This window comes from Botrytis cinerea, chromosome 12 (genome assembly GCF_000143535.2).
Source record: "Botrytis cinerea B05.10 chromosome 12, complete sequence".
NCBI lineage: Eukaryota > Fungi > Ascomycota > Leotiomycetes > Helotiales > Sclerotiniaceae > Botrytis > Botrytis cinerea.
In genome coordinates, this window is record NC_037321.1 from 1,709,534 (window position 1) to 1,721,585 (window position 12,052).

The 12,052-nt window shown below is 43.7% G+C and overlaps 5 protein-coding genes across 6 annotated transcripts; 3 read left to right on the forward strand and 2 right to left on the reverse strand.

Annotated features, from left to right (window-relative positions):
• The first annotated feature begins 231 nt into the window (after positions 1 to 231).
• Positions 232 to 1,782, forward strand: Bclea1. Its single transcript, XM_024696480.1, has 5 exons — positions 232 to 401; positions 511 to 551; positions 806 to 1,066; positions 1,179 to 1,313; positions 1,382 to 1,782. Exons 1-5 carry the CDS (start codon positions 323 to 325, stop codon positions 1,610 to 1,612), a joined length of 747 nt encoding a protein of 248 aa, XP_024552290.1. The 5' UTR covers positions 232 to 322; the 3' UTR covers positions 1,613 to 1,782.
• Positions 1,783 to 1,954: 172 nt separating this feature from the next.
• BCIN_12g05060 (hypothetical protein) lies at positions 1,955 to 3,948 on the reverse strand. 2 transcript variants are annotated; one of them, XM_024696482.1, is made up of 5 exons: positions 3,871 to 3,948; positions 3,311 to 3,428; positions 3,172 to 3,257; positions 3,024 to 3,114; positions 1,955 to 2,893 (listed from the first exon to the last, which is right to left on the reverse strand). In XM_024696482.1, the coding sequence occupies exons 2-5, from the start codon at positions 3,369 to 3,371 to the stop codon at positions 2,262 to 2,264; spliced, it is 870 nt and encodes a 289-aa protein (XP_024552291.1). In that variant the 5' UTR covers positions 3,372 to 3,428; positions 3,871 to 3,948; the 3' UTR covers positions 1,955 to 2,261. The 2 variants fall into 2 exon arrangements, with proteins under 2 accessions (XP_024552291.1, XP_024552292.1); XM_024696481.1 differs by having other exon boundaries at positions 3,311 to 3,459.
• A 598-nt stretch (positions 3,949 to 4,546) lies between these two features.
• BCIN_12g05070 (hypothetical protein) lies at positions 4,547 to 9,045 on the forward strand. The gene is made up of 6 exons (XM_024696483.1): positions 4,547 to 5,210; positions 5,398 to 6,937; positions 6,990 to 7,054; positions 7,190 to 7,340; positions 7,412 to 7,696; positions 7,751 to 9,045. Exons 1-6 carry the CDS (start codon positions 4,624 to 4,626, stop codon positions 8,873 to 8,875), a joined length of 3,753 nt encoding a protein of 1,250 aa, XP_024552293.1. The 5' UTR covers positions 4,547 to 4,623; the 3' UTR covers positions 8,876 to 9,045.
• Positions 9,046 to 9,454: 409 nt separating this feature from the next.
• BCIN_12g05080 (hypothetical protein) lies at positions 9,455 to 10,567 on the forward strand. Its single transcript, XM_024696484.1, has 3 exons — positions 9,455 to 9,526; positions 9,594 to 9,907; positions 10,067 to 10,567. Exons 1-3 carry the CDS (start codon positions 9,480 to 9,482, stop codon positions 10,462 to 10,464), a joined length of 759 nt encoding a protein of 252 aa, XP_024552294.1. The 5' UTR covers positions 9,455 to 9,479; the 3' UTR covers positions 10,465 to 10,567.
• Positions 10,568 to 10,715: 148 nt separating this feature from the next.
• Positions 10,716 to 11,857, reverse strand: Bcvma8 (the record flags this gene model as incomplete). The annotated part of the gene is made up of 7 exons (XM_024698322.1): positions 10,716 to 10,977; positions 11,039 to 11,048; positions 11,100 to 11,148; positions 11,223 to 11,548; positions 11,605 to 11,615; positions 11,671 to 11,783; positions 11,843 to 11,857. 7 exons carry the CDS (start codon positions 11,855 to 11,857, stop codon positions 10,716 to 10,718), a joined length of 786 nt encoding a protein of 261 aa, XP_024552295.1.
• Between the last annotated feature and the right edge of the window lie 195 nt (positions 11,858 to 12,052).

Here is a 12,052-nt window from a genome sequence, read left to right on the forward strand (position 1 = left end):
ACTACTAAAAAGTCATTATGTTATAATTTACCCGAATTGATATTCATCTCGTATGTTTTAGATGGAAATGATTACTTGCGTATACCACCAGTGGGTGTACCTAAAGGGATAACTCTCCAAAAGGCTGACAATTGAAACCGGTTAGCGCGAAATCACAGCTTAGCTTGCCAAAATAATTTCTAGCTTGCGAGCATCACGATATCAGCCTTGCGACCCATTCACGCACCTCACGACCTTACGACCTCCACATATATTCTCACGTCTCTTGGTATTCCACCAACAAAACGACTTGTACAACTAACCTCGAAAATATCAATCAATCATGCGTCTCACGGCCGACTTAATCCAATCCTCCCTTTCCTATCTCAATCCGCTCAAGGAACGCGAATTAGATCTCCGAGGTGCGTTGTAAATCTTTGATTTTCTGTTAAGAACGGATGGGGGAGGGGCTCCCTGTACTACACTTTTGAAAAGAGCTGAGTTGATACTGGTTTGGTTGGTGGGTTGCAGGTCATAAGATTCCGGCGGTGGAAAATTTGGGGGTTGCGGGGGTGAGTTTTGTGCTTTTTTTTCTTCTTCTTGTTGTTGTTGATTGATTGATTGACTGTTGGTTTGGTTGTTTGCTTGTTGCCTTGCCTGTTGGTTTGGGGTTGGGAGAGGAGAGTGGCAGGGAAAGCAAGAGGGAGGGGGAGTGGAAGTGGAAGGATGGTGGGAGGAAGACGGGGGTCTTGTTTCTTTGCTTCTGTCTTTGGCTTTCATTTACAAGCTTCACATACCCAGAAGATGGCATACTAACAAGAACTAGCCACACGACGCAATCGATTTCACAGACAATGATATCCAACTACTCAGCAACTTCCCACTCAGCCCTCGTCTAAGGACGCTTCTCCTAGCTCGCAATCGCGTCTCGAGTATCTCACCTACGTTGGCGAATTCATTACCAAACTTGACCACGTTGGTTTTGACGAGTAATAATGTAGCTGAGTTGGCGGACTTGGATGGATTGGCTGGGTGTGCGAGATTGACGAGTTTGGTTTTGATGGAGAATCCGGTGACTAGGAAGGAGGTACGTTATCTTTTGTTTTGTTTTGTGCTGTGGAGAACGAGGGGGTTGATTTGATGTTGTTTGGAAAGGAACGAGGGGGGCGAAGAGAGCTAATTGATATTTGGGATAATAGCATTACAGAGAATGGATTCTCTTCCGATGTCCCAATGTACGATTTCTGGATTACAAGAAAGTTAAAGCTGTAGAGAGAGAAAGAGCTCGAGAGTTATTCGGTACATTTGCAGAACCATCTGCTCTTGCATCAAAGGTAAGATTACATTTTTATGTGCCCTCTCTTCTCCTCATGGCGCTCTACTAATACATCCACCCTCACAGATCATGGGCATTAAATCTCACACATTCGATACATCCAGCGTCACCAATGGCGCATCCACATCCTCTAATTCCAAGTCCTACCGCGTCAAGCTTACCGATTCCGAACGAAAGAAGGTCGAGGAATTAATCAAGAATGCAAAGAGTTTGCAGGAGATTATTAAATTAGAGAAGGAATTGAATGAAGGAAGGATTCCAGCGGCTGCGCAAGGCGATGACCCAATGGAAGAATAAAGTGAGAGAAGTGAAGAGATGAGGGGAGGGAAATAAAATTGCATGTTGGTGCGATATGCTATAAGGGAGGGGTTATAATAAATGCGTACCTACCTAGTTAAAGCGCTTTAGGCCCAGTTCGGCTGGGACGAGAGGATATGAGAGGATATGAATAAGATGATATCAAATCATGATATGCCGAAAGAAGAGAGAGAAAAAGTACTTCATATCGGTTGCATATTGCTGGGCGTTTTGGGTGAGATGGTGGTGCTGATGTATGTATGTATGTGATGGAATGCAATGAATAGCATAGCATTGCACAGCATAGCATTCTATTCTCTACAGAAAGCAATTTTACGGCTTTGCAAATAAGTTTCTATTTAAATCGTTTATCTGGTTCTCGTGTTATTGTCGCTGCCTTTGTAATGTGATACAATGCCATGTGATATCTATAATACATACCCTCATACCCGCGCAATCAACCAACTATACCCCGTCCTGTCTACAATACCACTTGATCTTTCCACTCCTATCTCGACTGATTCCTGAACTGCATCTTCGGCGCAAGAAACAAATAAATCGGAAAAACAGATAGATACACGTGAAGATTCCAAAATCCAAAAAGAGGCACGACCCATTTCATGACATGTCATGTCATGTCATGTACTAACTAACTCATCTCGACATCTTCATCTTCTTCCTCGTCGTGATCGTCGCTGTTGGCTTGACTCTCCATCCGCAATTGCGCATTGGGATCTTCGTCTTCGGTGGCGGTGCTGACTCTTCGCTGTTCTTGCTGTTGCTGTTGCTGTTGCTGTTGCTGTTTTTTGAATTTGTTGGCGGGAGTGAAACCATTGGTGGGGGCGAAGCCGCTAGGGATGGTGTTTGGGTGGGCGGGGGTGGATTGGATGTCGGTTTGGGGTTGGGTGGGAGAGTTGTTTTGGGTTTGGGGTTGGGGTTGAGGTTGGATTTGGATTTGGTTGAGAGCTGCTGGGGTGGAAGTGGATGGGGAGGCGGACGCGGATGCAGAGTCTTCTAGTAGGCCGGAAACGGAAACGCGGGGGGGTGCGGTATCGAGGAGGGGGGATTGAGGGAAGGTGTTTGGGTTGGGGGTTGGGGCTGAAGGGCCGGCGTGCGAGGTGGAGGGTTGGGGGAAAGGAGGGTTGGTGGGGGGTGCGTTGGCTTTGGCTTTGGCGAGGTTGTGCGCGACGTGGGCGTTGGCTTTGACGAGTTTGAGGGGGACCGTTTTGGGGACGATGTCGCTGAGGAACTCGAGGTTGTCGATGTGGGAGACGGCGGAGGCTGGGGGTGTTAGATATAAGTGGGATGTGGAAGAGGGATTTGTTGAAGATATGGGGGGTTGGTGATGGGCATTGAGTTGAGTGGTGATTGGAGCATCTTGATGATGCAATCAAAGAGATAAAGTACTTACAAAGATCACGGTATTGAATGTTTCGACGAGGTTTGCGTTCAGACTTGACAACATTGTGGCCTGATTCGGCCATGTATTGAATGAACATTTCCTGATATGTATACTTAGCTTTTGTATGAAGAATATTAAATCGAGAGTAATAACATACGGTGGCTAGAGTAATAACAAATGCGGCATTGTTGGAACACATGTTTATGTCTTGGTCAGTCCCGATTATCTTCTTGATACGTGATACTGGTGAATGTTAGTTGGCGAAGAGGGACCTTTGGGGATGTTCTGAAACTTACAAGGTAATTGAGTTGTTCCCGTTACCTCTTGGGGAGGAACTGTGGAATAATTGGAAGGCATTGTAATGGCTGGACTTAAAGAACAGTTTGGTTGAAAATGGTTACTGAGAAGACGTATCTGAAGGACGGGCTTGGTTATTTGGTTGTTGCTGTAATACACTTGACATTTAGAAACATTGTATTGAAAATTATAAGAGAACATGTAGATTATCTTCGTACAACGGATCTCGGTACCGTATCACTACACGTAGACGCCAACCGAACACTCGCAGGTTACGATACTCGCGTGTGAATAGAATATCAAAACGTGATCACGTGTGCACTGGAAAAAGGGGAGGACTCCGACAAACGCAATGGTGATGGTGGTCTTTTTAGAAGTGAAGTTGATTCAACTCGAATCAAGCGAAGAGCGTTTGAGACAGTGGCATGATATACGCAGGACCTCTGCAAAATGCCAAGTTTATAGATTTCCCAGACTTTCTCAGGAGAGATATCAAGAGTGTCAAACTCTACATCAGATATTCCAGCCATCCATCGATGAAGAACAACATGTCGCGTACCTCTTTGAAAATATACTGAGCTTAGATTTATCTGAGGGTGTCGACAAGTATGTGCCTAAGTTGAGTTCATATAGGATCGAGAAAGCCAAATATGAAGAAATAGCTCTCGCGCGTTCGAGGAGTGAATGCGTAAATGTTCTTATGGTGAACCGTAGTGTTATGTCTATCACGTGACTATAAAGCACAATTCCTCGTCAATGAATGAAGGGATGCTTCTCTAGCAGATTTCAAAGTTCTCAGTTCTACATTCGTACCCATTGCGAAGAATTGTCTATTAACGGGTGTATAGTTCCTCCATTCTCACCAGAAAAGATGGCAAACCTATGTTTTCAACGTTCCCTCACTTAGTGCCTACCATGCAGCTGCCACTAGTAAATAGTCATGACGATGGCATTTTGGACTAAGTAAACAAAGGCAGCTTTAGCAGGCCTGTTTGACCTATCACTAGATTCCGCATCTAGTAACTTCCAACCCCTGGAAAACATGACAAGTAAAGAGCTTACAAGTCAAAGTTCAAAATCTTGAAGTTGCCAATCAAGATTTGGCTCAGACTCAGAGCAGCTATCTTTTTAAGGTTTTCTGAAATGCAGCTTCCCTTTAGATACTCCCGTCAGTGCCGTGGGGTTCCTTCTTTCAATGTATTGTTTATGAGTGCTTCTTGGAGTAATCCCTCTTCGAATATTTCTAAACTGTTACATCAACTCTTTCTCTTTTGCTTCATCGATATTTTTGGGTATCCCACCTCTATTTACAATGGCTTCCATTGCTCCAGGTGATCTTAATTATTTCACCTGTACTTTGGGTGAAGCCAATAGTAGAAAATTAACTCCAGTCGATGAATATGACACAATCAATGAACTCCTCGATCATCACGCTGCGAAGTATGGAGACCAATTAGCTATAGCGATCCCTGAAGAAATCGTCAATAGGAAGGATTCTGAAGAGGACTCAAATTCTGGATCGTCTTATGGTAGCAAGCGAGTATTGAATGATCATGGAGGATCTTCGTCTGCTAGTAATGGAAGAAAAGATACGAGACATACCTCACCGGGAAAGATTCCAGCGCGGGTTTCGAATGGCAATGGAGTCAATGTCGCTGATACTGAAGTGGCCTCTACTGAATGGAAAGTCCATCTTTATAATTTCCAAGAACTTCGAGATTGTTCATTGAGATTGTCCCACAAATTAGCATCTTCCGAGGAGCTTTTTCCATTTGATATTATGACCGTAAGAGATTTGAGACGCCCCAAGTGCGTTGGTCTCATGGGTAGAAGTGATTCGGCTTTTCTATTCAGGTGGCTGGCATTAATGCGATTGGGAGCATCAGTTATGATTATGGTGTAAGTTGCAAATGTCTCCAGTCTTGGGCACTGTTTTTTTTTTGTGCATAGTATTTTGTAGCAGACTGGATGGAAATTTCAATATTTGAAGCAGTTCAAAATTCAGAATTCCGTAAAAGGATTAAACCATCAAACGTTGAATTGGATTCGGGAACTGGTGTCATCCGTTTATACTGACACAACATAGGCCATCACTTAGCTCGGAAGCTGTCCAGCATCTTTGCAAACAATGCGATATTGATATTGTGTTTTACGACGTTGACCTCCGACGACAATATGTGGAAATCCAGAAACTCGAGAGGATATCACGCAATAGTCCACTGCAAATGCGGGGGTATTCAAGGACATCTACTATGGAGTTAGTTTCACATGCCGAGAGAAATCCATCATACATTCCATCGTGTAAGGTCACGGGCAAAAGCCCAGCTTACAATCATCATACCTCTGGCACCTCTGGCCTTCCGAAGCCCGTTCCCTACACTCACCATGTTGCATGCGGAGTTCTGCCAATTTTGGATGGTCGAGGAACATTGACCTTTACCACAACACCTTTATATACTGGCGGCATTGCAGATTGTTTGCGTGCTTGGACTAGTTTATCAACAATCTGTCTTGCTCCTGATAGTCAGCACCCACTTACTTCGGAGACAATCATTAATTGTTTCTCGCAAATAAAAGAGAAGTATGAATCATCTATATGTAAAATGCATGAATTCAGAACACGTCCCAGGTCAAAATCGCTTACGCGTAGATTGTCCAATCAAATTCCAAAGTCAAAGTACTTCTCTTGTGTCCCGACGATAGCGCAAATGCTTTCTACGACATCCAAAGGACTTCAATTTCTTCGTACGATGGACATTGTGGGTGTGGGTGGTGCTAGTTTGCCAGAAGAAGATGGAAAACTGCTCATCTCTGAAGGAATCAATCTTGTTTCTCGTTATGGTAGTGCAGAGTGTTCATTTCTTCTCTCGACCCACCGAGATTACAAAACCGACAAAGAGTGGCAATATTTCAGAGCTCCTGAAGGTGTTAAATCTCTCAAGTTTGAACCACTAAATGATGGTTCTAACAGGTTTGAATTGGTGGTTATGAGTGACTGGCCACAATTTCCAAAGGCAAATCGAGAGGATGGGTGCTTTGCAACAAGTGATTTATTTGAGCCACATCCTTCTATAAAGAATGCATGGAAACATGTTGGTAGAGGTGATGCTCAAATCACTCTTTCGACTGGGAAGAAATTCGATCCTATTTACACTGAAGAAGCACTGAAGAGATTCCCCGATATACAAGATGCATTTGTGTTTGGGAATGGACAGATGTATCCTGGAGCAATAATCATCAAGTCTCAGAACGCTGCAAGTAATTTTAGCGATGATGAATTCAGAGACTTGATCTGGCCGTATGTCGAGGACGTGAACAAAACGGCCCCAGCCCATGCGAAGATTTACAAAGACATGTTAGTCTTAAAGCCACACACCGAATCTTTGGAAAAAACAGCAAAAGGAACCACAAAGAGGCAAAGTGCCCACATGCACTATGATTCCGATATCAAAAGTGCTTATAATGGTGATGCGTCAGCATTCAACAGTGACGTCTCGTTAGAAAGTGTAATGGAAGCTGTCAAAACAGCCATTGGCGCTCCGATTGACCTGGAATATGACTCGGACTTTCGGGCTCATCACATCGATTCTGTTCAGGCGACGCGGATTCGATCGCATATCAATTTGGTGATTAAAACTTATTCTTGAACATAATATCTTCATGCTGATGAATCTGCAGGCATTCTTCCGCGGGTCTAAATCCTTTCCTTGGAACTTAGTCTACCAATGTGGTAGTGTCACAGCGTAAGTATTCAGTCATTAATGATACCAGGCATCTATTTTGTCAAATATCCTTATCACATAGTATCTATTGCATACTTAAAGGTCCAAGATGGTAAAATTTATCTGCTGCATCGAGAGACTAACAGCATGAATTAGGCTTACCGAATACATCAAAGCCTCTCAGAATGGATCGATTCCTGAGAGTGAGAAGGATGAAGCGGATCAGATGAACAACATGGTTGAACGCTTTAGTAAATCGTTCAAGGACGAAACAGAATCATGTGAAAAATCTGACAAAGAAACCATAGTAAGTATATAATCCATTGGTGTATATGAAATACCCAAAACCTCTGAGAAGAATTTTCTAATGAGATGTAGATTGTAACTGGAGTCACCGGTACTCTTGGTATGAACATCGTCGATTTGTTGCGACATATGACTACAAGTCATAAGACAATTCGGATCGTTTGCTTCATTCGAGCCAAAAATGACGAACAAGCTCGTGAGAGAGTAGAAGAAGTGTGGCAGTCTCATTATCCCGAGAATTCGAAGTTTGCTACCCAAGATATCGAATGCAGAGCTGTGAAACTAGATCAAATTGAGTTGGGCCTTTCAAGAGATGTGTTGGAAGATCTTCGTCAAAATTCTACCACAATCATTCATGTAACTTTCCCCAGTTAACAATCATGGTTGATACATACTGATGCAAGACTACAGGCAGCCTGGGAAGTTAATTTCTCTATTCCCTTGAAAGATTTCACCGAGCAGTTTCAAGGAATTCGCAACTTGATAAACTTCTCCCTGTCCGGGAAAGCACCGAAACATCTTGTCTTCTGTTCATCTACTGCAAGCGTGGCTAATACCAAAATCGACGAGGTGGGCAAGGAGGAGGACAAGGAGGAGGACTTCAGAATTGTAGAAAGTATAAACCGCAATCCTTTGGATGCTGGTCCGTTGGGTTACTCGAAGAGTAAGTGGGTTGCTGAAGCAATCTGCTCTTCAGCATGTCAAACGACAAGAGCAAATATTAGTATTGTGAGAATCGGTCAACTGTCAGGCAATACTTTCAATGGAAGCTGGAACGAAAAGGAAGCATGGCCACTAATGCTAAGCACCGGAGGCCCTGAGTGTCTTAATTCTTTACCTGATCTCGATATTCCACTTTCCTGGCTTCCAGTCAATACCGCAGCTGCAGCAGTGGTTGAAATTGCTTTTCATAAAAAGATTTCAAGGAATCCTCTACAACCACACCCGACCCCACACGAAGCAAGTGTGTTTCATCTAGTAAATAACTCAACAGCCATAACATGGAAGCACTTGTTGAAATGGATTGGTCACGAGGGCAAGACTGAGGAATTCGGAAGATGGCTGCAACGTGCCGAGTCGCCGAGTCCCAAGGGATTGAAAGAAAATCACCCTGCAAGATCATTACTTGGCTTTTGGAAAGATATGGAAAAGCAGAACAAGAAGAAATCTACCAAAAAGGCAACATTTGGTCTTCTAAGAACAAGGCAGATTTCTCCTACGATGAGCGACTTCACTGACATTAATGAGGTATATGTGAAAAGTATCTGGGGATGGGTTCAAGCTATTGCACGAAAGTGGGAAGATGAGAATAACGATGGACCAAAGAAGAAAGCTTCCTCATTGAAATCAGAAGCTTCTTTGAGAGCGGAATCACCTGTGGGATCGGAAGCGTCTCTGGCAAAGGATTCAGCATCATCCATAAAATCGGAGGATGATGAAGGTGTTAGTGGTATTAAAGGTATCCCAAAGAGAGATGGACGCACCTCGATTGACTTGTCCTTGGGATCGGATTTAAATGTTCCTCAAAAAAAGTAGGCTCAATTGCTGGCCATGATGGACTCCACCCCTTATCCTTATAATAATAATAAGTATGTTATGGATATGGCTTAACTCAGGGGTGTTTCGTAGTATGGTATGGGTCAATTGTGAGGTAATCACTATATCCATGTATTATTAACAGAGTATTATTTTACCAATAAAAAGCAATTCTGAACTTCTTTAACCATTTGCTCCTTGTTATGGAAAAAAGTTGTTTTTCGGTGACAATATCCATGAGTACTCTCGTTGCCGTTCATATGTCAGGAGGAGGCATGATGGTGAATGCCCAAGTGCTCTGGTCGAACTTCGAGATGATCCTTCACAGAGGAGATGATCTTGACAGTGTATATTTGTATACCTATCCATACTTCTTAGGTCAGGCTTTATAAGTTAGTCACTCAATAACCTAAACATTTCCCAACAATCACAATTGTGGTTGTAGACTTTGAAGCTCGCTAGGAACACATAGATACCATGCCTTAGGCATGAATATCTGTCGCAAGGCACCAAGTAATAATTCAAGCTAAGCACCTTAAGCTCCAACATGAAGCTCCTCTCCATCTCACCATCCCCATCGCAAATAATTCAAAACCTCACCACCATGTCTACCACCAACGCACCCAGTGGCTCACCCCCACCAAACGCTACGTACGTGTCATTGCACCCCGACACGTCCTAGCCTTTCCTTCCCCAACCCACAAACTAACAAATCTAGACTCTACGTCAACAATCTCGAAGAATCGATCAAGCCGGCCGCGCTCATCGAAGCCCTCACGGAACTCTTCTCCGAATACGGCACCATTTTGGAAATCGTCGCAAAGACCAATTTGAAGGCCAAGGGGCAGGCGTTCATTGTCTTTGAAGATGTAGAGAGTGCGACGAAGGCGATTGAGGATATTCAGGGCTTTGAGCTTTTTGGAAAGGAAATGCGCATTGCGTATGCGAAGACGAGGAGTGATGCTAGTGTGAAGAGGGAGGGGGGACATGAGGAATTGGAGGTTCACAAGAGGAGACGATTGGCGGAGAAGGGTGAGTTCTCTTTTTTTTTTTTTTGTGTTGTCTTTGATTGTTTCCTTTCCTTTCCTTGCGATTGTATGGTGGATATACATACAGTATGGGACTGAATGCGGATGTGGATGATGCATACTATAATGGCATAGCTAACGAAATCTATTCTTCCCCATGCAGAAAGAAAAAAGGCCGCCGAAATTACCCTCCGTCCTACGACCGGTCCTGCTCTTGCCAATCCAGCAGATCTCGCTGCACGACCCATCAAAGCTACTCGTGGCGCTGGACTCAAATCTTCCAATCCTGCTGCTGCGGCCGTCGTACCGGATGAATACTTACCTCCTAACAAGATTCTCTTTGTGCAGAATCTACCGGAAGAATATGATGTTGATATGTTAACAAGTATCTTTGGACGCTTTGAAGGCTTTAGAGAAGTAAGATTGGTGCCGGGAAGAAAGGGCATTGCATTCGTGGAGTATGAGACTGAGACGGGCAGTATTGGTGCCAAGGAAAACACGGCGGGTATGGCTTTGGGTGACGAGCAGAAGGTTATCAAGGTCACTTATCAAAGACAGTAAGTTGTGAAGGGGGGGGGTTTCCATATGAAGGTATCACAAGGAGTTTTCAGATTGCGTACCCATTTATATGGAAAGTTGTTGCAATAATGGATGGAATGCTTCAGAGATTGCTTTTCACAAATGAGTATAGCTAAATAGAGAAAACAATGCACAATCTTAATTACAGTATTCGCTAATGCTACATGATATTTATTCGAGTTGATGACCCGACTGGTGAAACTTAAAACAAGTAAAATGGCATTCGTGAGGCATCAGAAAATGACGTCCGCATCTTCCTCGTCACCTAGAATATCTCCGGTATGAGACGAATTCTCCTTATCACTACCACCGGCCTTCTCCTTCTCTGCTGCTGCTTCTTTCTTGGCCTTCATCTCGGCATCTTGAGCAGCTGTGTCTCTCTGCTTTTTATTTTGGACCTTCTTCAATCGAAAGAATTCTTCTCTGTCCAATTCATCGAGCTCTGAGTTGATATATTTGATGGTGTTCTCTGTGCGTGGAATAATCACATGTTCACTGTTATTTGATTAGTGTGAATTAACGGGGGAGTAGTGTGGTATGGTAGTATAAGACTAACATTGCGTTTACTATATCAAATTAGTACATGTTATGTGCTTCAGATCCAGAATCAAACTTACCTCTCCTGTTCACAACCTTGATAACCTCATCCAAAATAACAAAAGCAGTCTAATCGCATCATATTAGCCCCATTCAACGTACGTCATCTCCCCTGATTCAGGTCAGTCCAATCCTAAACATACCTGTAAACTGGCTAATTCTACCAATGTCTCTACCGCTCTCGCATAAGTCTCTCTACATCTCTGTACCTGTTGACCACCCTTTCCTAAGCCCGTCAAGCCAAAATCATTATTGCCTTCGGTTGTATAGCTTTCAAAAGCCGGTAGGAATACACCCGATACATTCTCTTGCTTCGTCCGTACACGGAATCGTGCCGATTTTGCGGATTCTTGTACTTGGTAACCAATATCTCCTCCTACCGCATAGGTTACTTCTGCTAGAGAAAAGGCGGCTATCTGCATTACGCGACCCATCTTTCGTTTGGCTTCATCGATTCGGCGGGTGATTTCTGGAGTAAGGTTAGGAATCTTAGGGAGACTACTGGTAGCATTGCAGTTGAATTACCTCGGAAACGCCTGCGCAACAAGAGTTAGTATTGCGGAGAGCTTGTTGGGTTGGGGGGAAACATACTTAGTTAAAGCTTCACTCTTTCTCTTTAATAAATCATGACCAGTTTGCGCTCCCTTCAACTTCGATTTCATCAATCCCAAGGACTGTCGTGTTGGGAAGACAGCTTCTCGATTCTACATCATGTTAGTTATGAAGTTGTATCAGTCCATTGGAACCGGTTGCTCTGTCTTACCCCGGCTCCAGACATTTTGGCAGCTTTTCGATTTGACTAGACGATTGGCAAAGTAATCCACCTGTGAATTCAAGCGTAAATGGGGACTCTCGAAGTATAAAGAGGAGGCTGTTGTCGAGTGGGAAGAGAAGGCTGATAAGAAGTTGTTGATTAAGCTCCCACTCCCACTCCAAGGTTGCAACTGCCCAAGTCCAAGCTCTGGGGGGTGTG